Source organism: Pteropus vampyrus, unplaced genomic scaffold (genome assembly GCF_000151845.1).
Source record: "Pteropus vampyrus isolate Shadow unplaced genomic scaffold, Pvam_2.0 Scaffold4, whole genome shotgun sequence".
NCBI classification, from domain to species: domain Eukaryota; kingdom Metazoa; phylum Chordata; class Mammalia; order Chiroptera; family Pteropodidae; genus Pteropus; species Pteropus vampyrus.
The window spans coordinates 19,303,755-19,327,874 of NW_011888785.1; the positions used below are offsets into that span (position 1 = coordinate 19,303,755).

Below are 24,120 nucleotides of genomic sequence, written 5' to 3' on the forward strand. Positions count from 1 at the left end.
TAAAAAAAAAAAAAAAGTTTTTCTAGAAAATTACTATTTGTTTGAAGGAATAAAATCCTGTTTAAAAAAAAAAGTTTTTCTAGAAAATTACTATTTTAAATGAGCTTAATTTAAAAATAATTTGGAGTTTAATGTCACTGAGGTGGTTATTGAGAACAGATCCTACAGTAATGAGGACAACAGCAATGAGGACGTCAGTTTCTTTTGGAAATTCTAAAATCCATCCTGCTTAATATATTCCCATATTATTTACAATGAGTACGCACTGTAGCCTTATAGTTAATAGTTTCAATAAATTATTCCATTTGAAAATATAAAAATGCCACAAGCTTCAGAAGTCTCCAGTAATATTTTAAAAGGCCACAAGATGGAGATGTTTCTTCATGAAAAGTAGATTCTGTTCTTCATAAAAAGAGAAACATGCTGATAACAAGTAGGAAAAACAAGGCTTTTCCTACTACAAATGAGGAAAGAAAGGTTTCAAGAACATCTCTATTTTCTACTTGAGTTTTTAATAATAGAATATACACTGTGAATTTTTAAAGTTCCTACTTACATGGTCCTTGATAGCTTTTTCAACTAATAATTTTCCTCTGCTCAAACACACCTATAAAAGACCACAGAACAATCAAACATAAAGTTATAATATAATGCCTCACTGAAAAAGGTTTAAAAAAATAGCTAAATAAAAACAGATACATTTTAACATAAATATAAAATTTAAAATAAATTTTATTTCTACAAGTTTTAATTACTGTCAAAATAAATGTATGGTAAAAAGTGGTCTTCTTAGGGTCTTTGTAGTAAGAGCTATTAAAAAGTTTGTCTTTTCTGGGTGATGCAACTAACCTCAACTGAACAACACGGAAGGTCAGTTCTATAGTAAATTCTATTCAACATGAAAAATAAAATAGCTGGGTTCCTCTAAAATTGTCTATTGTCTGTAATAATAAGTTTACATTTGAGTTCCCCATTAAACTGAAGATCTAAGAATATGAATAAACTGTATATACTGATTTACATGGTATTTCACCTTTTAAAATAAAATAGTAGCAAAAGCAATTGAAATGCTACAGGCAACAATTAATTTGGATCTAGTCACTGGTATATAATCTCATTCCTCCATTAAAACATTAACTGAAAGAATGGATAAGCCTTCCTTGGTCTCCTCTCTTTGACTTTTCTTCGATGTATTCGTCTATTTTTTCAAGTGATATCTCTTATGTAACTCATTTCTTCTGTTTCCCCCTATTTTTCCTGCTTTCCAAATGGCTTCAGTAGGTAAAAATGATAATTACTTTTCAATCTGAGATAAACGTTTTATTTTTTTAATCACTTCCTCTCCACACCTAATCAGTTTAATTTATCCTTCACTGTATCTCCTAACTTACTGGCAATGGAGTAGTAGGGATGTGATGTCAGTAATTCTAGAACAGCGCGGTTAGCAAATTTTCCTGTAAAGGGCTAGATAGTACCTGTTTTAGGCTCTGCAGGCCATATAGTCTATTGCAACTATCCAATTCTGCCTTTACAGCAGGAAAGCAACCAGTTAATATATAAACAAATGGGTATGGCTATGTGCCAATAAAACTTTATTTATGGACAATAAAAGTGAATTTCAAATAATTTCCACTTGCCAAAAAATATTAATTTTTCTCCAACCATTTGAAAATGTAAAAACCATGCTTAGCTTGTAGGCTGTAAAAAACAGGTAGCAGGCTGGATTTGGCTTGTGCCCATAGTTTGCTAATCCCTGCTCTGAAACAAACAAAAGGTTTTCATTTCTTCTTTAAAATAATGATCACTGTTACTTTTTAGTTGTAAATTACTCTAAAAAATAAAAACCATCCCTAAATGCAAGGGTATATTTTAGGAGTAAGAGCATAACCACAGAAGTACTACTAAGAGAAAAATCACCTTTCTATAAGTCAGCAACATTATAAAGGACCAGAAAGCCACACAATGCAAATATCATTCTACCTAAGTGAACTCTGTTGCCAACTTGCTCTTGAAAATTATGAGATCCTCAAGCTACAGCCTTTCTGATAAGTCTCAAAGCATATTTAAGAGACTTACTGAATCTGGAGACTTAAATGAACTTCCATCATGGCTGGGATGAGGTGAAGTGGTTTCTACAGTATATGCAGATTCTGGACTGGGTACAGGAGAAATTCGTCCAAAGGTTTGTGCAAATTTAGCTTCCTTTTTATTTGAAATAAGATAACTAATATCTTTGCTGAGAAATTCTTCAACCCGCTAAAGGAAAACAAAGTATTTTTAAGTCATATAAACCATATACTGTTTCACATGCTAAGCACAGATAAAATGCCAATTTGATGCAGTTAACATTTTGTAAACTGGTAGTTTTTATACTGCATTCTTCTGAATCTAGAACTCTAAGAAAGTACTATAGGAGTTCCAATCACAAAATGACACCATATTCCAGATACTATTTTTAAGTACTTTATATATTCTAAATAATTTAATCCACTCAACAACCCCATGGTACCAGTAACCACATTTTGTGGAGAAGAAAATCGAAGAGAAGTGACTTGCCTAAGGTTACACCAGTGATAGAATTTGAAAACAGATACTCTGATTCAAGTCAATGCTCTAGAGCAGGACTACCCAGTAGAACTTACTGCAATGATGGAAATGTTTTTCATCATCATTATCTAATAAGGTAGCAACTTGCCACATGCGGCTACTGAGTACTTACAAAGCAATTAATGTGATCAAGGAACTGAATTTTAAATTTAAATTAACTTAAATTTAAATAACTATATGAGTCCGACTACTGTTTTGGACAGCACAGTTCAAAATCATAAAGTTATAATATTAATCTTTCCATAGGACAAACTAAAGGCAAGGAGGAAATCCTAACCCTTAGGAGTATAAGACTGAAGAGAATTTCCCCACTAAAATGTTTGAAAACCACTACTTAAATGCCTGAATTTATAAACACATGTAGCAAAGTCAATATTATCAAAAGTTGCTCTCACTCAAGGGGCAGAAAATTAAACTAAGTAGAAATAAATACTACAAATCAGTAACTAGTTGCATAAATCAAGGACTTCTACAATATTCTAAACAGCTCTAATTTGTACAGGATCTCAAAATATAAATGGGGATAATAAAAGAAAGTAACAGATGAATTAATTTCATCTAAGCATTAAGCAGATTTGCTAAGACCAGTGCCCCCTCCCCCACCTTGGTTAAATGCAAATCCCTGCTCCCTTTTTCTCTGAGCAACACTTTCATTAACTAGTAAATAAATTAAGTATCCACATTTATTTATTCCAAATACCTACATGGGTCAGCAGAAATATAAACAATTTACACATCAAATACTTTCTTCGTTTTCATAGATATGTGGCCCTAGCACTGCCACAGGTTCCAATCTTACAAGAGAAGCCCAATCTCCTACGTGATTTTAAAATTGTGATAAAACATATATAACATAAAATTTACCATTTTAAACATTTTTAGGTGTACAACTCAGTAGCAATAAACACATTCATAATATTGTGCAACCATCACCACTATCCATTTCCAGAACTTTTTCATCATTCCAAGCTGAAACTCTGTACACATTGAACAATAACTCCCCATTCTCCCCTCTCCCCAATCCCTTTTAATATCTATTTTACTTTGTTTCTATGAATTTGACTATTCTAGGTACCTCATATAAGTAGAATCCTATATTTGTCCTTTTGTGTCTGCTTATTTTACTTAGCACAATGTTTTCAAGGTTCACTCATATTGGAGCATGAGTCAAAATTTCATTTCTTTTCAAGGCTGAATGATATTCCATTGTATGTATATACATTTTGTTTATCCATTTGTTGATAACATCTGGGTTGCTTCCGCCTTTTGGCTATTGTGAATTATGTTGCTATGAACATGGGTATACAAATCTCTCTTTAAGACCCTGCTTTCAATCATTTTAGGTATATACCCAGAAGCAAAACTGCTTGATCTTATGGTAATTCTATTTTTAATTTTTTGAGGAACCATCGTACTGTTTATCAGAGCAGTTGCACCATTTTTCAATCTTATGAAAAGGGTTTGTTTCCCCATATCCTCACCAACACTTTTTTGATAGCAACCATCCTAATAGATGTGAGATGGTATCTCATGTGGTTTTGGTTTGTATTTCCCTAATGATGAGTGATGTTGACCATCTTTTCATGTGCTTATTGCCCATTTGTAATCTTTGGAGAAATGTCCATTCAAGTCCTTTGCTCATTTTTTAATCAGGTTATTTTTTGTTGTTGAGTTGTAGTAGTTTATAAATTTTGGACACTAATCCTTCATCAGGTATGTGATTTGCAAATACCTTTTTCTCCCATTCTGTGGGTTGTCTTTTCACCCTCTTGATAAGGTGTTCTTTGATGCACAAAACCTTTTCATTTTTATGAAGTCCAATTCATCTATTTTTTCATTTGTTGCCTGTGCTTTTGGTGTCATATCCAAGGAATCAATGTCAAATCCAATGTCATAAAGATTTTTCACTATACATTCTTCTAAGAGTTTTAGGTCTCATGATTAGATCCATTTTTAATTAATTTTAGCAGAGTAAGGATATAACTTCATTCTTTTGCATGTAGATATCCAGTTTTCCTAGCATCAGTTGTTGAAAAGATTGTCCTTTCAATGAATGGTCTTGACACCCCTGCTGAAAATCAATTGCCCACATATGCAAGGGTTGATTTCTGGGCTCTCTATTCTATTGCATTGGTCTGTATGTTTGCCCTTATGCTGGTACGACATATTTCCTTTGGTTTTCCATTTCCTATAGCTGGAGTTATAACTCTTTAGTAGTGAATAAAATATTGTTTACAAGTTGGCCCCAATATAACATTGTTTCTTGCCATTTCCCCCATCTAAATCCCCAACTCATTATATTTTAATATTAGCAGTTGCTTAAAAAAAAAAAATCATGTTTTAAATATGCTCTTTGCTCTACTTAGTTTGTCCATTCTGCCTAATATATTCCTATTAGGCTTTCAAGACTCAGCTCAAACTTTTTTCCCCCCCGCTTCTTTAATTCCCCCCCCCCCCCCCGCTCCCCACTTCCACCCCTGACCTACGGATGTTGCTGTCTCCCTTTTTAAGAACTGGATCTCTAAAGGCGGGGCATCTGCCCCCACGGGGGCAGCGCGCACCTGGGGTCTGGCGCACCCAGGGTTTGGTCCATAGTTCCACTGGGGCGCGAACCCAGAACCTTCTGCATGTAAAGCAGACGTGCTAACCGTTATACTATGGAGCCACTCCCTCAGCTCAAACTTTATCTCTGCTATAGCCTAAGATTCCTAAAGGCAGAGTTAATCATTTCCATCTCTGTATTATAATAGAAATTTCTACATAATTTCTGGTAAAGCATTGATAATGCTACATTGTAAATTATTTAGGTGTCTGATGTTCCCACAGACTGAGAATTCCTAGAGGACTAGACAACCTCTTATTTTTGTATCCCCAGCATATAAAATAATGCTGACATAGGGAGAATCCCAGGGAATAATTTTTGAATGAATTTCCACATGCCCAAATTATCATCATTCTTCAAAGCTGAGTTCAAATTGTGTTTGTACAACAGCCTCCACGAGTTCTCATTTGGAAGTACTCTCTCTTTTTGACATTCTATGTTGTATTAAAATCAGCTGTACCCATGTCATCTCTACCTAGCTGAGGACAGAATGGACATCACATTTATTTTTGAATCTACCAAAACACTTAATACCATGCTCTGTACTGTTGACTTAGTTTTATCACGGTTTTCAATCTATTAGCTATTGTTATTTTCTGATTACTCAATGTCATAATGAACATTAAACAAGTAACTCTGTCTTCAAGTTCATGATATGGCAAGGTATCTGTCCTTATATCTCTATTCTTTTCCAAGTGCCTTATTTTAGCCCAAACTGTTTAGACATGGACCTAAATGCGGTTGGTTCCATGTCTTTTTAAGATGTTTCTGTAACAGCTACTTTCCTTGCCACAAAGATATTTCCCCATTATGTCAGACTTCACTGCTGTGCTTTCAATGGTTGAATTTGTCAGAAGTGCACTCTCCAGATAAATGGGGTATTTAGATGTTTTCATTAATACTAGAGAAAACAAATGCATAAAGTGGACAATTAAAAAAAGGACAACAATGTAATAATCTGAAGCAAGAGAAATTACAAAAGGATAAAGGGCCTAAGTAACACTAAAAATTAATAAGCATAATCCTTTCAAGGAATATCTATTCAACTAAGTAGTTGTTAAAGTTGAATCTTAAAACTCTTAGTGTCTAGAGGTCAAAGTCCTTTACAGTTCACTAGGAGATTTTTATAAAGTGTTCTTAGTGATAGAAATGGTAAGGTCTAGTGACAGAAATCAGGACATCAAAGAATACTGGAAAGATAGTGTGGGCGGAGATCAGAATTTGAATAAAATTTTTTTAAAAAAAGAGAAATTAAGGAATAAAGTTAATAGATCAAATCCAGTTGAAAATCAACACCTTGGGGGAAAATTTTGAAACTTATCCTCTTAATATCCCCTTACTTCATTGGTCTACTTTAATTTTAGGGTAAAATTTGAAGTATTCATAAAACTAAAAGTCTCTATTATCTAATGCCTAAGTTAATTCAAAATTTGTTTCTTGCAAGTGCCTCAGGAATTGATGTGTGAATGAGAAGAGAGAGAAAACAGGGGCATTACAAGGAGTCTCTGCACTAGCTATTTGAGCTAGTGCTAGCAGTTCTCTTTTCAATAGCTTTACACATTAGACTCCTAAATATGATTTTGTTTGAAGGATTCCACTGCTAAAAACACAAATCTAAAATCATTGATTTAGATCAGAAGGGTTAGTGGGTTATTATATCATATTTGAGAAAGCTGTGAAACTGTATTAGATAATTTCTTTGTAGCCATTATTTGCTAGAGAAACAGAATGGTGCAGTACCATATTAGTCTAGGAATTAGGAGGCTAAGCCTACCCTGGGCCAGTCATTTAACTTCTCTGGATCCGTAAGTACCTAATTTCTAAAATGAAGGAGTCTGTAGGTGGTACAGTCAATATGGTGGCAGGTATATATAACCTTTTGGAATGCAGTCATGTGGTCATTATGATATATGCTACTATTATGACAAATATATGACAATGTTTTAAGAAAATAGCAAAAAAAGTAGAATAACTTTTCAAAGATAAATACACTATCACAACAATAAACAATTCCAAGAAACCCGTTATATGTTCTGCAAATCTCTATTCTAGGAATGACAGGATCTATTCAAAATACTCAAAGTTGTTAACCTTGACAAATTTAAAGTGCAGCAGAAATCTTTTTAACAAGAATTAGGGAGTAAACTCAACTTTACTTGCTAAAATTTACCTAATATTAACCTTAATCCTAAGAAAATCTTAGAATTTTACCTGAATTTTCTAATTTCTTAATCATTTACTCAATGTATAAGGTAAGAAAGGAGCAAGTTTTCCATATTCTTAATCCAAACTTGTTCCCTCAATGACAAGTTTTCTGTTGAGACTATAACTCAAGAGTAATTGTAACTTTTAAGTTTCCCATGTTCTGTAAATAACACTTTTTTTGTTATACTAATCCATACAAATTTATGTAGCTCCCCAATAATCATAATGGAGTTCTTGCTATCTGTAAGATATCCCAACATTACAATGAGAAGGCAATTAGCAGTTCCACCAGGACAAGGGAGTCTCACTTCTCACACTTTGTCAACTTTACACTAAACTAATTGATAATCACAGAAATCTGAAAGTTTTGTCAGGCTACAAAAGGTTAAAAGAGTTTTTCATTAATGACATACATTTGGTAAAAATTTTAAGCTTAGTGCTTATATGGTTATAAGTTTTCCAAAATAAAAAATTTAAATGATTACATATTCTAGAAAGTACTAGTTACAAATTGTTCCTTTTTTGTCAGTTTATGGTTTTGACTTACCCCTCCCAGATCCTTAATGTCCTTTTGCAGTTTTTCAGATATGGTGACAGAAGGTAAGTCAATGTAAAATACTTTTCCCCAAAGTGGCTTATATTTGGATTTTTCTGGTTTGTTATCAGTTTTCAGACATTTCAAAGATGGTCTGTTTTTTTCATTTTTGACTTGGATTCCACCTATTGTTTAAAAAATTTAGAATTACATCATGTTTTCTGCAGATAGAAAATTTTTACTAATTTAAAAACATTTCTTTATACAATGATATCACAGAGGGGGAAATCTTTATTCCATCAACTTAAGTCATTAGGATTTTAGTGTATTTCTTTGTAGTATCACTTAGGATAATGGCAAATTTCCTATATATTTTAAGATACTATACTGTAAAACAACTATTTTTCAGTCAATAGTTGAATTTACAGCTGAATATTCAGATGTTTATGTTTTATGTATATGGAATCTTATTGAAAAGATTTTCCTCTTTAGGCTGTAAACTCTACAGGGTATGAGCATTTGCCATTCTGCTGAACATTCAGAAATTGTGCTTAAAATGTTAAACACTTAGCAATGCGAGAAATCTGTTACTCAGAATGACTTAGTCGTCCTCAAAGGTTCCTGCTCAAGGTTTAGTTCCATACAGTTTGTCTGTATATTAAGAACCAAAATTTCCATTTGAAGAACCAAATCACCACTTATTTCATCATTTCCTTTGACGAGATCTGAGATCTAAACAACTGCTTTAAAAATTAACTGAGAACACAATCCGTTCATAAGTTGAAGATTATGTGTGTGTGTGTGTGTATATATATACATATATATAATAGGAGTATATATATACACACACATAATATACAGATTAAAAAGGAAAGCTTAGAGGTTGGAATGTTTTACCAAATAAAGTGAATGGAAATGGAAGTTTGCTTTTGTTTGTTTGTCCATAATGTTAAAAACAGTAATGGTATGTTTAAAATACAAATACTTTCTCTTTATGAGAACATAAGAGTAAGACCAAAAATCTACCTACAATCACCCAATTTAATCGTGAAGCGAAAAGCCAGGAGCATATCTGCTTTTGAGGATCCAGCTACAGGCTCAAAGGGCCTAAGCCGAGTCTCAGCATCTGTGGGAGCCCCACAGAGTTCTCGGGTCTGCACAGTTTTCTAGTTTTACAACCAACTGCACCACCTGGAATTTGGGGGCCGCAGGAGGAGCGTGAAGAGCGCGAGAGGCCGGGCAGGGATCCATCCCTTTTTGAGGCAAAACTCTTAACCGAGCCATCCTCAGGCCACAGAGAAGGACGCACAAGGCAGAGAAAAAAAAAAAAAAAAAAAGCCGGGACCCGAAAGAACTCTGAAGACAACGATGGAATCACGGGAGAGGTAATGATCAAAGAGACTGAAAGCGGAGGAGGGATTTCATACCCTGGAAATGTCCTTTGCTGTGGATCCTCATAGCTCCGGAGTTCATGGCAGCCGCCCGGCACCTACATGCTGCGTCCGGGGAGGGTGTCGCGCCGGACGGTCGAGAAAACACGGTTCCTCAAGGCCCGTAGACGGGCCAGTTGGCTCTTCCCTTCCGCGGATTATCACACCCACGCCGTAGACACAGCGCTTCCTCCTGTTGGGTTTCCAGGGCAGGACCCAGCTTCAAGGCGCGGAAGAGGAAGAGGAAAAGCACAAACGAGTGGACTGCGGCGGTTGAAGATTTGAAAACGCGTCACGCGGCCGCGGCGCCGATACGCGCGCCCCGCCTCCTCTCACGCCGCACGCCGTGCCCCGCCTCGCGCTCGCCCCCACGTGCTGCACGTCCCGCCCCGCATGTCCCGCCTCCTCGCGCCGCGCGCCCCGCCCCCACGGGTCACGTCTCCGCCCACGCCCCTCCCCTATCGCTATGTCTTTGGCTTCAGATTCGCGCTCTCAGCTCCGCTACTTAGCGTTTCTGCGCTGCCTCCAAGAGACTTTGTGACTGGGTGTTGACCAAACGTAGTGGATGCAGTTAGTGCTGGAGGTCGTCCCAGCCCTCCATCAGGGTCATTCTAGCCTTTTAGGTTTGCCGGGATCGCCTGCCTTCCAGTCTTCTCCTCCACCAGGTACGTTTTATTTCTTACGGGTCAGATGTCCCGTAGTCTGGAGGCGTGGCGGCTGCGGATGAGCCAGGACTTGGGCCCGGCCGGGAGGCGGCGATAGCTAGTGTTCAGCGCGCCCAGAGTCACCGAGTGTGGTTTTCCCGCGGTGACCGTCGACCCTCGGGGCGGTAGACGGGGCCGCAGAGGGACTTCCCGAGGTGAGAGCAGCTTGGAGGTTGGGGGGTGTCGGAGCGAGGGTGGAAGCCCTTCGCCTAAAGCGCGTTCTGATGGCCTTGTGCCCTTTTGGTACTTGACTGGGTGTGCTGTTCTGTTGACCTCTGTTTTGCACAGACTTGTTTTCGTTTTATTTCAGTAATAGTCGAAAAAAGTGGAAATCGCAGGTCTAGGGTTTGGGTTTGAATCGGCCTCTTAATCAGCTTGTAAGATTTTGGTTAAATTTCCTGATCTCTTTGAGTCTCAGTTTTTCAACTGTAAAATGGGGAAAATAATGGGCCTATAGTACGGGTTAAATTAAAATTATGTACATTATTTTTGTTTTGTAAATGAGAAAACGCTTCACGAAATAATGGTTTGGGTATGTTTCTGCTTGTTAACCTTTCAAGGGAGAAGAGGATTTAATCTTGGACTATGCATTTCTTAACTCTTGGCCACTCATTGTTTACTGGTTGATTTTTGACTTAGTGGTTCCGGGACGTTAGTGCCTATAAACACCATTTTGCAAATCAGTACCTGAAAGGTATAGACAACGGTGGATTGTGATACCTATAGTATCACAAAACGGAGAACACAGAGAGATGGTTCAGATGTGGATGGCTTTAGGTTGAAGGACCTGGGGAGACTCATCGAAGTATTTTTATTAGATAGTTGGTAATTGTCTGTAACTCAGGAGAGATGTGTATATGTGGGGTAGGCGGTTGATAGGGGGAAGAAAGATTGATTTGAGAGACATCCACAGACTGGATCACTGGTTCGCAGTCAGCGGTGATGCATAAAAGTACATAAAGAGGTTATCAGAACTTGAGAGGCAGGAGGAGGTGTAGTTTGAACATATTCAATATGAGATTTTTCTATTTGGGAAAAACAGCTTATTTTCAAAATGTGAACTATAGAAAGAGCACCAGCTTTTTATATTTATAAAAAGCTGTAAAAGATTAGACACACTAATATAGAATGTAGTTACAGTTCTGGGAGGACATGTAATCGCCCTGGAGAGCAAGTGAAATAAGAGAAGTAGCGATAAACAGAGGGTGAGAATATAGTGAAAGAAATGGAGAAAAGGCCACACACAGAGATAGGAAGAGAACTGGGAACAAAACAAACTGTCAAAAGTCACAGAATTGCAAACATTGAGATCATGCAAGCTTTACTAACTATATGGTTTGGGGTAATTTTGAGCCTTGATTTTAATCTATGAAAAGATTACTTCTCAGATATTGTCAGATTTAAACAAAACATTTTTGAAAGCTTAATTAGGACAGTGCCTGGCACAGAGTTAAGAGCTCAGTAAGTGCTATCATTGTGGTAAACTCCACACCAGCCCCTCTATCCTCAAGAGTTCAAAAAGGCTGACTTGAAAAATAGGCCTTTGATTCTGGTGTTTAAGGTATCATTAGTTTCCTTACTGAGAATTTCAGTAGATGGCTAAGGTAAGTACTGTACTAGATAATGATGAGTTTGAAGTGGAAACAGATTAAATGTATCCTCTTGCAAAAAATCTGTCAGTGTAGGGAATTACAGAGATAGGAAGGGAAGATTGGGACTGGTGCTCCTATAATAATCTAATGCCTGATGATCTGTGGTAGAGCTAAAAGGCCGTGATGCTAGCGCTGGGGAGGAGCTGCAAATACAGGGGAAGCTTCACTAGCTAGCTGGCAGCTCATTTCCTGCTGTGGGGCCTGGTTGTGGACCACTGGTTTAGGGGATATAGGAAAGATTTAAACATGTTTTTATTGAAGAAAATAAAAAACTGTAAGCCCATTTTATGTTCTTGTAAAAGATGAATTACCTTCCTTATTTCCTACAATGAAGGACAGTAACAGTTGTACCCTATGCTTTTAGATACACCCTTGACTAAATCGTATGTCATAATTCAAATTATGAAAAGCAGAAAATCTGTTTTACTGGACTGTGTTAGTAACTTTCTAATCTGTAACCCAAGGTTAATTTTTTAAAAGATTATTATTGGAACTAAAATGTCTTAGTAGTCACCGGAAGAAGGACTTGGTCATGTATCTGTGGCCTATAAGTATAGAAACCTCCTTACCTATCACGTCAATAATCAGGGCTATTTGTAAGAGAATAAGGTTTATATTAAAGCATATCTTGAAATGTGCTTCAGGTGAAAAGTATACATGCAAGAAGAAATGAATCGGGACAGGGTTTATGGTGAGAGTTTGGTTAAAGAATTCTATTAAGCAAAGTAGGAGAACACTTAGAATCATGATCTATTTAAATGAACATTTAGCTGTGAATCAGGAGAAATGAAGTTCACTAGGTATTGGCTCTATTTCTAAGTAGTTTTATGATCTTGGGCAAGTATTAACCTTTCTATGCTACAATTTCCTCATCCGTAAATAAGGTAATATATGCTCAGTCTACTCAACAACTTTTTGTGATTATCAGATGAGACCTAATCTGCTTTTCCAGACTGCCTCACACATATACATATATAAATTTTTTATTCTAGAGTCTGGACAAGTGGATGTATTTGTTCTTCTGTAATATCACTTTCCTGTTTTTTTTCTTTTGCTTAAGTCTCTCCACCTGGTTGGCAATTGTTCCTCTTTCCTTTTCATAGTAAGCCTAGCTTAAATTCAGCCTTTATCTCCTCATTTGGTGCCTTCAGTAATATTCCTGTTTGATCTATTTGCCAACTATTGAAATATTACCTTCTGAAATGTGTTCTGTTGCTATATTTATTATTTTCACATTTAAAAGTCTCACTACCTGGGTGAATTGAAGGGCCTAAGGTTTTTCTGAGGTTAACTTCTTAGTTCTGCAGGCTAAGCATATGAAAGGATGGAGTTGGTTAGTGGTTGTCGCACTGAAGTCCGTATCTCAGGTGAGGGTGGCTGGGAAACCAGGGGAAATTCAGTGTATCAAGTCAGTGAACACAACCTAGGTGAAGGGTTGAAATGGAGAATAAGCAAGACAGGAGGATTCAAATTTGATAGTGGATCCCCTTGATAGAGCATAATTCAGAGGCTGATGTGGCACCTGTGAGAGCTGTTAAGGAATGAACTGATTCAGAGGTTATATATTCTGAACTAATTTGTAAATTCCTTTAGGGTAGTACAGAATACATAGTTGGCCATAAATAAAACAATCACCCACCTATCCCACTTCCTTCTTTCCTTCTATATTGATTACCTACAATGTGCTATACCTAAGTGAGATAGGTTTTCTGTAAGACCCCATAGAAGTCTCATATAAATTTTAAAAGTTTTTAATGCTCTTAATCCATATATGATAAAGTACACCCATTTTAAGCATACTAATTGATGAGTTCCAGTACATCCATGTAATCACCATTCCAATCAAAATATAGACTATTTCTGTCATCTCAGGTTATTTCATTCCTTGTGCTAATCTCCCTTCTCCTGGAGATAACCATTCTTCTGATTTCTATTATCATAAATAGTTTGCCTGTATTTCAACTTCATATAAGTGGGAAACATTTTTATGATTCATCCATGTTGCTACATGGATCAGTAGTTTGTTTCTTTTATTTCTGAGTATTATTCCATTGTGTAAATATACCACAGTTTCTCCATTCACCTGTTGATGGATATTTGAGTTGTTTCTAGTTTGGGGCTGTTAGGAATAATGCTGCTGTGTACATTGTTATTCAGGTCTTTTGTGGACATGTTTTTATTTTTCTTGGAATTACTGAATCATATGGTTACTGGATGTTTAACACTATGAGAAACTTCTGAAGTTTTTAATCCTTCCCTCCAGCAGTATATGAGAATCCCAGTTGTTACACATACTTATCACTCACTGAGTGTGAACTGATATCTCTTGTAGTTTTGTTTTGTTTTGCTTGTTTTTAGTTTTAGAACATTCCATCTTTATTTTGACAATATAAATTTTTCTCCAATGCGGTTTTACCATGAAGTGATAATATACATAAAATACAGAGTATAAGTGTTGCCTTTTTAACAGCATTGTATAAAGCTTAATACCATAGGATTTTAGGGAAATTTATTGGGGAGAGATGAAACATTTTGCTTAGCTCCTGGCATGTAGATAAAATAAAGCTTATATTATTATTATTTTCACCGTTGGATTACTCATCATTTTATTGCTGTAAAATGCTTATTCTAATGTCTGTTACAATTCATGTTAATTCTCCCATGATCCACTCAGGGTAGCTTCTTTCAATCTTTGAAATTTCTTTCTATACTAGAGTTTTATTTTTCTCCACGTACCAGTCATTGCATTTATTTTTATCTTGATTTTCGATCATCCCAGGGGTATTATATACTGAGATAGGATGAGAAGTTTATATAATTTGATTAATAGATTTATACAATTGTGACATTCTCATCAAAAATTTGATCCTAAGCAAAAAGGTGAAGTACAACCAAAATTTGCTTTATTATTCTCATTGAGTTTTATGAAAATAGCATGTGCTTTTAAAAAAAAAAAAAGTTTTTAGTTGATAGTACCAAGATATTTATCTTTTCTATTAGATATAAGAACAGACAACCAAGTCTTGGTATAAAGACCAAAGCAAGATCTCTAATCTAGATTCTTAAATTTGATACTGTCAGTGAGGTGGGTCAGCATTTGTCTCAAAGGAACCTAATTAGTTTATTTGTTGCCATTACTTTTTTTTATAATTTTTATTTCTCTCATAGCCATTCTTTTTGGGATCCTTAATTACTCTTGATCTAGTCAATCCCTAGTTTGTCTTTTCAGATGAGAAATGCATATTGCTGCATAGTCTCTTTCAGTCACTATTCTTCCCCCTTTTTCATCATGGACAGCAGCACAGCCTTCTACCAATAAATGTGTTTTGAAATAATGAGTAGTTTTTAAAATATTGTGAAATTTACATAACATGAAATTCACCATTTTAACCATTTTGAAGTGTACACAGTTCAGTGACTTCTGGATTATTCACAATGTTATGCAACCATCACTGCTATCTAATTCTAGAACATCTTCAACATCTCAAAAAGATACCTAAGCTAATATCCATTAAGCAGTCATTCTCATTTTCTCCCAAACCTGGGCAACCACTAATCTGCTTTCTGTCTCTGTAGATTTGCCAATTATGTACATTTGATATAAATGGAATTATAAAATATGTGGGTTTTTTTTTCTTGTGACTGGCTTTCATTTAGTGTAATGTTTTTAAGGTTCATCCATGTTGTAACATGTATCATTCATTTTCATTGACTAATTGTCTCTTGTAGGAATATGCCACATTTTATTTATCCATTCATCAGTTGAACGTTTGGGTTGTTTCTGCTTTTTACTGTTATGAATAATAGCACTCTGAACATTTGTGTACAAGTTTCTGTTAGACTATGTTTTCGATTTTGGGGGGTATATACCTAAGAATGGAATTGCTGGGTCATACGGTTATCATGTGCATAATGTTTTGAGAAACTGCCAAACTGTTTTCCAAAGCGGCTGCATTATTTTTCATTCCTACCAGTAGTATAAAAGTTTTCCTACTTTTCCACATTAATACTTGTTATTATACTTATTTATTTAAATTATAGCTTTTTGACTGGGTATGAAGTAGTACCTCATCATGATTTTGATTTGCATTTCCCTGAAGGTTAGTGATGTTGAGCATCTTTTCATGTGTTTATTGGTTATTTGTATCTCTTTGAATAAATGTCTGTTGTGGTACTTTACTCATTTTTTAATTAGGCTTATGTCTTTGTCGTTGAGTTGTAAGTGTTCTTTAAATATTTCGAACACTTATCAGAGATGATTTGTAAAATCTGTGACTTGTCTTCACTTTTTTGATAGTGTTTGATACAGAATAGTTTTAATTTTGATAAAAATCCAATTGTATTTATGTTTCTTTTGGTTCTTATACTTTCAGTGTCATATTCAGGAACCTATTACCAAATCCAAAGTTATTTAGTTTTACTTCATCTTCTGAGAGTTTCATTCTTTTAGCACTTATATTTAGGTCTTTGACCCATTTCAAATTAATGCATGTATGTGGTATGATCTAGTGGGCCATCTTCATTCTTTTGATGTGGATATTCCATTTGTCCCAGTGCCATTTGTTGAAAAGATTGTACTTTCCCCATTGAATGGTCTTTGCAACCTTGCTGAAAATCAATTGACCATAGATGTATGGGGCTGTTTCAGGAATATTGATGCTATTCCGTGACCTATATGCTTATCCTTATACCAGTACTATTCTGTGTTAGTAACTGTAGCCGTGTAATAAGTTTTGAAATTGTGAAGTCTCAGCCCTCCAAATTTGTTGTTGTTCTCCAAGATTTTTATGGTTATTTGGGGTCTCTAGGAATGTCATGAATTTTAGGATCAATTTGTCCATTTTTGCAAAACAGTTGGAATTTTGATAATGATTACATTGAATTTGTTGGAGTAGTGCCATCTTAGCATTATATGTTCCTGTGCATGAACACGTTTTTCCACTTTTTTAGGTCTTCTTTATTTTGTTTCAGTGATGTTTTATAATTTTCATTGTACAGGTCTTACATCTAAAGCATTTTGTTTTTGATGTTATCGTAAATGGAATTTTAAAAAAATTTTATTTTCAGATTCATTTAGTGTAATTCTATATAGAATAAATTGTTCATTGCTATATAGAAGTATAACTGATTATTGTATGTTGATCTTGTTTCCTACAACTTTGCTAAATTTATTACCTCTGATAGGTTTTTTTTTTTCCCCTGGTGAATTCTTTAGAATTTTCTAGATATAAAATTATGCCATCTGCGAATATGGTTTTTCTTCCTTTCAAATCTGGATGCCTTTGTTTATTTTTATTGCCTAATTGCCTAGCTAGAACTTCAAGGATGATGTTGAATAGACAGACATCCTTGTGTTTTTTCCTGATCCGTGGGAGAGGGCTTTCAGTCTTTCCCATTAAGTATGATGTTATTTGTGGGGTTTTCATAGATGTCCTTTATCAGGTTGATGAAGTTCTCTTTTTTACTACTTTGTTGAGTGTATCATGAAAGGTTGGATTTTATCAGATTATTTTTCCGCATGAACTGAGTTAATCATGCGTTCTTTCCTTCACTTAATTAATGTGGTATATACTTCATGGATTGATTTTCACATGTTGAACCACCTGCACATTTCTGGGGTTAATTCCGTTTGGTCATGGTGTAAATTGTTTTGATATATAGTTGAGTTTGGTTTACTTGTATTTTGTTAAGAATTTTAGCATCCGTATACATACAGTGTATTTGTAGTTTTTTGTGGTGTCCTCAACTACGGTATCAGAATAATGTTGGCTGCATAGAATGAGTTAGAAGTGTTCCCTCTTCTATTTATTAGAAGAGTTTGAAAAGAAGTGATGTTAATTCTTTTTTAAATGTTTGATGGAATTCACCAGTGAAGCCATCTAGTCCTGGACTTTTCTTTATTGGGAGATTTTTGATTACTAATTAAATTTCTTGTTATAAGTCTTTTGATTTTCTGTTTCTTCTTGAGTCAGTTTTTGTAGTATGTGTATTTCTATGAATTTGTCAGTTTTATCCAGGTTATGTGATTTGTTGACAGATACTTGTTCATAATATTCTGTAATAATTTTTATTTCTGTAAAGCTGATAATGTCTCTACTTTCATGCCTGATTTTAGTAATTTGAGTCTTCTCTTTTTTCTTTGTCAGTCTAGCTAAATGTCAACTTTGTTGATCATTATACAGAAACAACTTTTGGTTTTATTGATACTTTCTACTATTTTGTTTATTTACATTCTAATTTATACTATTTCTTTCCTCTTCTTGCTTGGGTTTAGTTTGCTCTTCTTTTATTAGGTTCCATATGGAAGAAGGTTAGGTTATTGATTTGAGGTCTTCCTTATATTTTAATAGGCCTTTACAGCTCTAAATTTTTCTCTCAGTGCTTTTATTGCATCTCTTAAGTTTTGGCATGTTGTGTTTTCATATGCATTCATCTCAGGGTGTTTCCTAATTTCTCTTGTAACACTTTGATCTATTAGTTATGTAAGAGTGTGTTGTTTCATTCCACATGTTTCTGAATATTGCACATTTTCTTCATTATTGATATCTAATTTTCTATTGTGATCAGAGAAAATACTTTGTATTATTTCAGTCCTTTTAAATTTATTGAAACTCGTTTTATGCTCTAACATATGATTTATCCCAGAGAATATTTCACGTTCACCTGAGAAGAGAGTATTTCCTCCTGTTTGGTGGAGTATTCTATGTGTGTCTGTTAAGTCTAGTTCTAGTTGGCTTATACTGTTATTTAGGACTTCTGGTTCCTTGTATATCTTTTATCTAGTTTTATTCATTAGAAAGTGAAAGATTTAAGTTTCCAAATATTATTGAACTGCCTGTGTCTTTGTCCTGTCAGTTTTTGCTTCATATAATTTGGGGCTCTGTTGTTAGAGATAGATATATATGTTTACAAATGTTATATCTTGATAGATTGACCCTTTTATCATCATTTGGCACTTCTTTGTTATAACAACTTTTATCTGAAAGTCCATATTGTCTGATACTAGTATTGGCATTCTGTCTCTCTCTTTGGTTACTTACTGTCTTCACAGAGTATCTTTTTCCACTTTCATTTTCAACCTGTTTGTGTCTTTGATTCTGAAATGAGTCTCTTGTAGTTTCTAAAATTTTTAAATTTATTCTCCCACTCTCTGTTGCTTAATTGGAGTGTTTAATAATGAAATTATTCATAAGACAAGACCGACTTGTCAGGCTTTTTGTTTATTTGTTTTCCATCTGTGCTATATTTTTGTTCTTCAGTTCTTTCATTACTTTTATCTTTCGTGTTAGGTAAAGATTCCTTTTTTTTTTTTAAAACTATATATATTTCACTTATTTCTTTTGGGGGTGTGCTGAGGATTACAACAAAAATTTAATTTATAACAATTTTGTTCAGATTAATACCACCTTGGCTTTAATAGTATATAAAAACTTTGCTCCTATATAACTTCATTCCCTCAACCCTTTCATGTTGTTATGAATGATATATTGTTATTGTTATAAGTAACATAGTTATAAATGATAGTAATGAACATAGATTTATCATTATTATTTTATATAATTATTTAAAATCATGTAGAGAAAAAAATAGGAATTACCAACCAAAAATACATTAATGCAGATTTGTAAATTTACATTTGTAGTTACCATTACTGCTGTTCCATTCATTTACTTTCAGCCTATTTTTGTGTTTGAATCTAAAACATATCTCTTGTAGACAGGGTAGTATAGTCTTATCCATCTACATTTAATCAGGTGGGATTTACACCTGCTGTTTTGCTATTTTTTTCTGTATGTATTTGTTTTGTTTCACTCTTCCTTTATTATTGCCTTCTGTTTTGAATAGATATTTTCTCATTTGCTGCTTTAATTCCTTTGTTGTTTCTTCTGTTATATTTTTTGTTATTTTCTTAGTTTTTGTCTGGTGGAATAGAAAATATTTTAATTTATAATGATTTGGCTCAGATTAATACCAATGTAATTTCAATAGTATCAAAAATTTTCTCTTGTGTAGTCCCATCCTGTCCTCTGTCCTTTGTGTTATTGATGTCATTACAAATTATATCTTTATATATTGTATGCCCGTCAACACAGATTTATTTTATTGCTTTATCCGATCATCTTTTATGTTACCTATGTCATTAATTTTGCTGGTTCTCCTTGTTTCTTCATTTGTTTCTAGTGCCTTTCATTTTAGTATTTTTTTCTTCATTTATATTTTATTTATTTTTATTATGTATATTTTTAATTTACTTTATTATTAGTTTCAAGCACATAATATCTTGGTTAGACATTTATATAGTTTATAAAATGATCCTCCTAATTGCTCTTTCTCTTTTCTGGCTCTCCACCTAGCCATTACATTAATGCTTACTGCATTCCGTATGCTGTGCTGCCCATCCCTATGACTATCTGTCAACTACTTATTTGTACTTCTTTAACCCCTCACCCCTTTCTCCCAGCCCTCTAACACCTCTCTCTTCTGGCTGACACCAGATTGTCCTCTATCTTCCAGTATTTCTTGTAGGACAAGTCCACTAGTGACAAATTCTCTGTGATTTTGTTTTTCTGGGAATATCTTAATTTTTCTCTCAATTTCAAAGTACAGTTGACCTTTGAATGATGCACGAGTTAGGGGCACTGACCCCCCTATGCAGATGAAAATTTGCATATAAATTTTGACTTCCCCAAAACTAAATAGCCTGCTATTGACTGGAAGCTTTACTGATAACATAAGTAGTCAGTTAACACATATTTTGTATGTTATGTGTGTTATATACTGTATTCTTACAACAAAGCTAGAGAAAAGAAAATGTTAAAATCATGCGGAAGAGAAAATACATTTATGGTATTTATTGAAAAAAATCCATGTATAAGCAGATCCATGCAGTTCAGACTCCTGTTCAAGGATCAAACTGCATAATTTGTTAGATACAGAATTATTGGTTGAGAGTCTTTTTCTTTTCACTGCTGTGAAAACATTATCCCACTGCCTTCTGGCCATTATGGTTTTGGATGTGAAATCAGCTGTTAATTCTGGGGGATTCTTTTAATATGCTGAATTTCTTTTCTCACTGCTTTCAGGATTCTCTTTGTGTTTGACTTTGCCAGTTTGATTATAACATGTCTCAGTGTGGCTCTCTTTGAGTTTATTCTATAGGAATTTTTTGAGCCTGTTAGGTTCATTTCTTTTATCAAAGTTGAAAAGTTTTAGCCATCATTCTGCCCCCTTCTCTCCTCTATTTCTGGGGGTCCTGTTATGTGTATGTTGACATGCTTGATAATGTCCCAAGGTCTGTTAGGCTCTGTTGGGTGTTCTTTCTTTTTATTTCTGTTGCTCAGATTGAGTGATCTCAATTGATCTGTCTTTAAGTTCCCTGGTTCAGTCTCCCTTCTCAAACATGCTGTTGAACCCTTCTAGTGAATTTTTCCTTTTAGTTTCTATTTTTATTCTTTCCGTTTTCTTGGATTCTAATTTGCTCTTGTTTTTCTAGTTCCTTAGGGGAGGTGCTTAGATCATTGATTTTTAGACCTTTTATAATATAAGCATATGTTAAAAATTTCCTTGTAACCTCTGCTTTAGCTACACCTTACAATTTTGTCAATTCATGCCATTTTTTACTTCCATATAAGTTTTGGGAAGTAGTTTGTCAAATCTACTAAAGTAAGAAGATTTGGAGTTTAGCTTATGATTCCTGAGACTTATAGATCAGTTAGGAAGAATCGATAGAATTCATTCTTTCAGTCAATGAAATGGTATATTTCTCTATATTAAGGCCTTTAAGTGAGTTAAATTTTATGTTTTTTTCTACAGATGTCTTGAAAATCTTTTGTGAGATTTCCAGAGAACATAAAATTCTTCCATTCTATTGTGCATGCTGTTTATTTTAAATTTTATTTTCTGTGTGTTGCTAGTATACAGAAATACAATTTAATTTGGCATATTGATTTTTATATCTAGCAACATTGCCTTTACTTCTTATAATTAAATAGTGGGCTTAAATTTTCCGTGTTCACAATTGTGTCATCTGCAAATAATGACTTTTTTCTTTCTAAATTGTAAATACATACACACATATATTTTTTGCTTTACCTAGATGGCTAGGACCTTTAATAAAATATTAAATAGGAGTAGTGGTAATGTACATATGTTCTTGATGTCAAAGGGAAAACTTTCAACATTTAATCATTCAGTGTAAGAATGCCTTTTGATTTGTACTTTGACTCATGAGATATTCAGAAGTGTGTTATTTAGTTTACCAGTATTTAGGGATTTTTCTATTTCCATTTTTGTCACAGAATGTAATTGTATGATTTAAACCTTATAAATTCATTAAGACTGGATTCATGGCCCAAAATAAGGCTTATCATGGTAACTTCTTTGTGTGTGTGTGTGTGTGTGTGTGTGTGTGTGTGTGTGCGCGCGCGTGTGTGTGTGTGTGTGTGTGTGTGTGTGTGTGTGTGTGTTTTTCTCCAGTAGCGGAAGAGTACATTCTTGAGGGTAGCCTAAAGGATGAATGTTGTTAGAGAGCCTGTCTAAAAATGGAGTACTATTGTGAATTCAAAATTTTTTAGTAGTTTGTGAAATTGAATCCTGTGGTTATGAGAAACCCATGTAGATAATAAATAACATTGTATATCTTATACAACAGTTACTAAGTTACATTTTAGGGACTCAAATGACCAAAGTTATAAAATTCATTAAGGCTTTTTTGTCTTGCTTTGGTTCAGTTTGTTATTTCATTTTTGTGATAAGGTCAGTGATTGTTTACATATAAAATATCCATACCTTTTTAATAACAAAAAGAATGCATGAATTATACTCTGAATATCTGTTCAACAAATTAAAATAATACGTATTTTAAACACATAAAGAAAAATTCACAATTATAATTCATAGATCAATTATATCAAATATTTAAGGAACAAATAATTCCTACCTTATATAGACTTTTCCAAAAGAGAAAATATTCTCCATAGCCTTGATACCAAAAATCAATAAGGATGGTATAAGAAAAATCAGGAAATTAGAAAACGTTTTTAACAGAATGAAAATGATAACATCATGTATTCAGATTTGTGAGATGGAACTTAAGCAGTGCTCAGAGTGGAATTTTTAGCACTACAAGCCTATATTAGAAAAGAACATTCTTAAATCACTAATGTCAACAAACCCAAAGTGAAAAGAAAAGAAACAATAAAAGCTGAGGTGAGAAAATGATATTAAAAAGAAATAGAGAAAATGAGATCAAAATTTGATTCTCTGAGATAAATAAAATTTACAAGTCTCTTGCCAGATCAGGAAAAAAGGAGGAGATACAAATTAACCAATAATATTACTGGAATATATAGCCATTTAAAGGATAATAAAGCAATATTATGAACAATATTTTGCTCATAAATTCAATACTTAAATGAACAAATTCTTTGAAATATGCCAACTACCAAAGCTCACACAAGAAGAAATTAATAACCCAGATATCCTTATATCTCTAAAAATCTCAGACCCAGATGGTTGAATATTCATCAAATTAAGACAATACAAGAAAATTATGTAACAATATCCCTTATGGATATTGATGTTAAAATTCTTAGTAAAAATTTAAAAAATTAAAACTTGTGTTATGTAAAAGGAATAAACATCATATCATGAGGAAGTAGGATTTATCCTAGGAATGCAGGGAAGGTTGATCATTAGAAAAATTAAGCAATGTAATCACTATGTAACCAGACCAAAAAAAGAAAAAACGATATGGTCATCTCAAAAGATGCTGTATTAGCTATCTTTTGCTGTGTAATAAATTACTCCAGAATGATATAGTTTAAAACGAATATTACCTCATAGTTTCTGTGTATCTAGAATCTGGATGCAGCTTTTCTGGGTAAGATTGGTCTTTCATAAGAGTTCAGTGAAGATGTTGGCTCAGGTTACATTCATCTCAAAGCTCAGCTGGGGTGGGAACTGCTTCCAGGCTCACTAAAGTAGTTATTGGCAAGATTTCAGTTTTCTATGGCTTGTTGGACTGGAGGGGACTCAGTTCAGTACTGGCTATTGGCCAGAGGCTACCATTAGTGTTCAAGCGGGCCTCTCCATAGGGCAGGTCACATCGTGACAGCTCATATCATTAGAGCAAGCAAGTAAGAGCGAAGAGTCAACTAAGATGGAAGTCAGAGTGTTTTATAACTTAAAAGTGACATTTTGTCACTTTTATCCTATTCTGTTCTTCAGAAGTGGCACCAGAACAAAAGAAGAAAATAGGTAAAGAAGATATGGCAAATAACCCCATGAAAAAAATGCATCACATCATTATTTCTTGATGTGATGTGAAGCAGTGCCCAATGAGATATCACTACTCTGCTATTCAAATGATTAAAAAATTTTTAAT

The 24,120-nt window shown here is 34.3% G+C and overlaps 2 protein-coding genes across 8 annotated transcripts in view; one reads left to right on the forward strand and one right to left on the reverse strand.

Annotated features, from left to right (window-relative positions):
- DBF4 (DBF4 zinc finger) overlaps nt 1-9,692 on the reverse strand; it is a 25,652-nt gene extending 15,960 nt beyond the window's left edge. For all 3 annotated transcript variants that reach the window (XM_023533392.1, XM_011364046.2, XM_023533388.1), the window contains exons 1-4: nt 9,377-9,692; nt 7,962-8,134; nt 2,077-2,256; nt 557-607 (exon numbers count right to left, since the gene is read on the reverse strand). In XM_023533392.1, coding sequence (XP_023389160.1) covers nt 557-607; nt 2,077-2,256; nt 7,962-8,134; nt 9,377-9,422 — 450 coding nt within the window. In that variant the 5' untranslated portion in view covers nt 9,423-9,692. The remainder of the gene's footprint in view (nt 1-556; nt 608-2,076; nt 2,257-7,961; nt 8,135-9,376) is intronic.
- Nucleotides 9,693-9,828: 136 nt separating this feature from the next.
- Nucleotides 9,829-24,120, forward strand: part of SLC25A40 (solute carrier family 25 member 40) — a 49,225-nt gene continuing 34,933 nt past the window's right edge. For 2 of the 5 annotated variants that reach the window (XM_023533410.1, XM_011364084.2), the window contains exon 1: nt 9,829-10,044. The gene's annotated coding sequence lies outside the window, so the exon portion shown is untranslated. Of the gene's footprint in view, nt 10,045-10,092; nt 10,239-24,120 lie in introns of those variants that run through there. The other 3 variants (XM_011364064.2, XM_011364091.2, XM_011364074.2) reach the window with 2 other exon arrangements.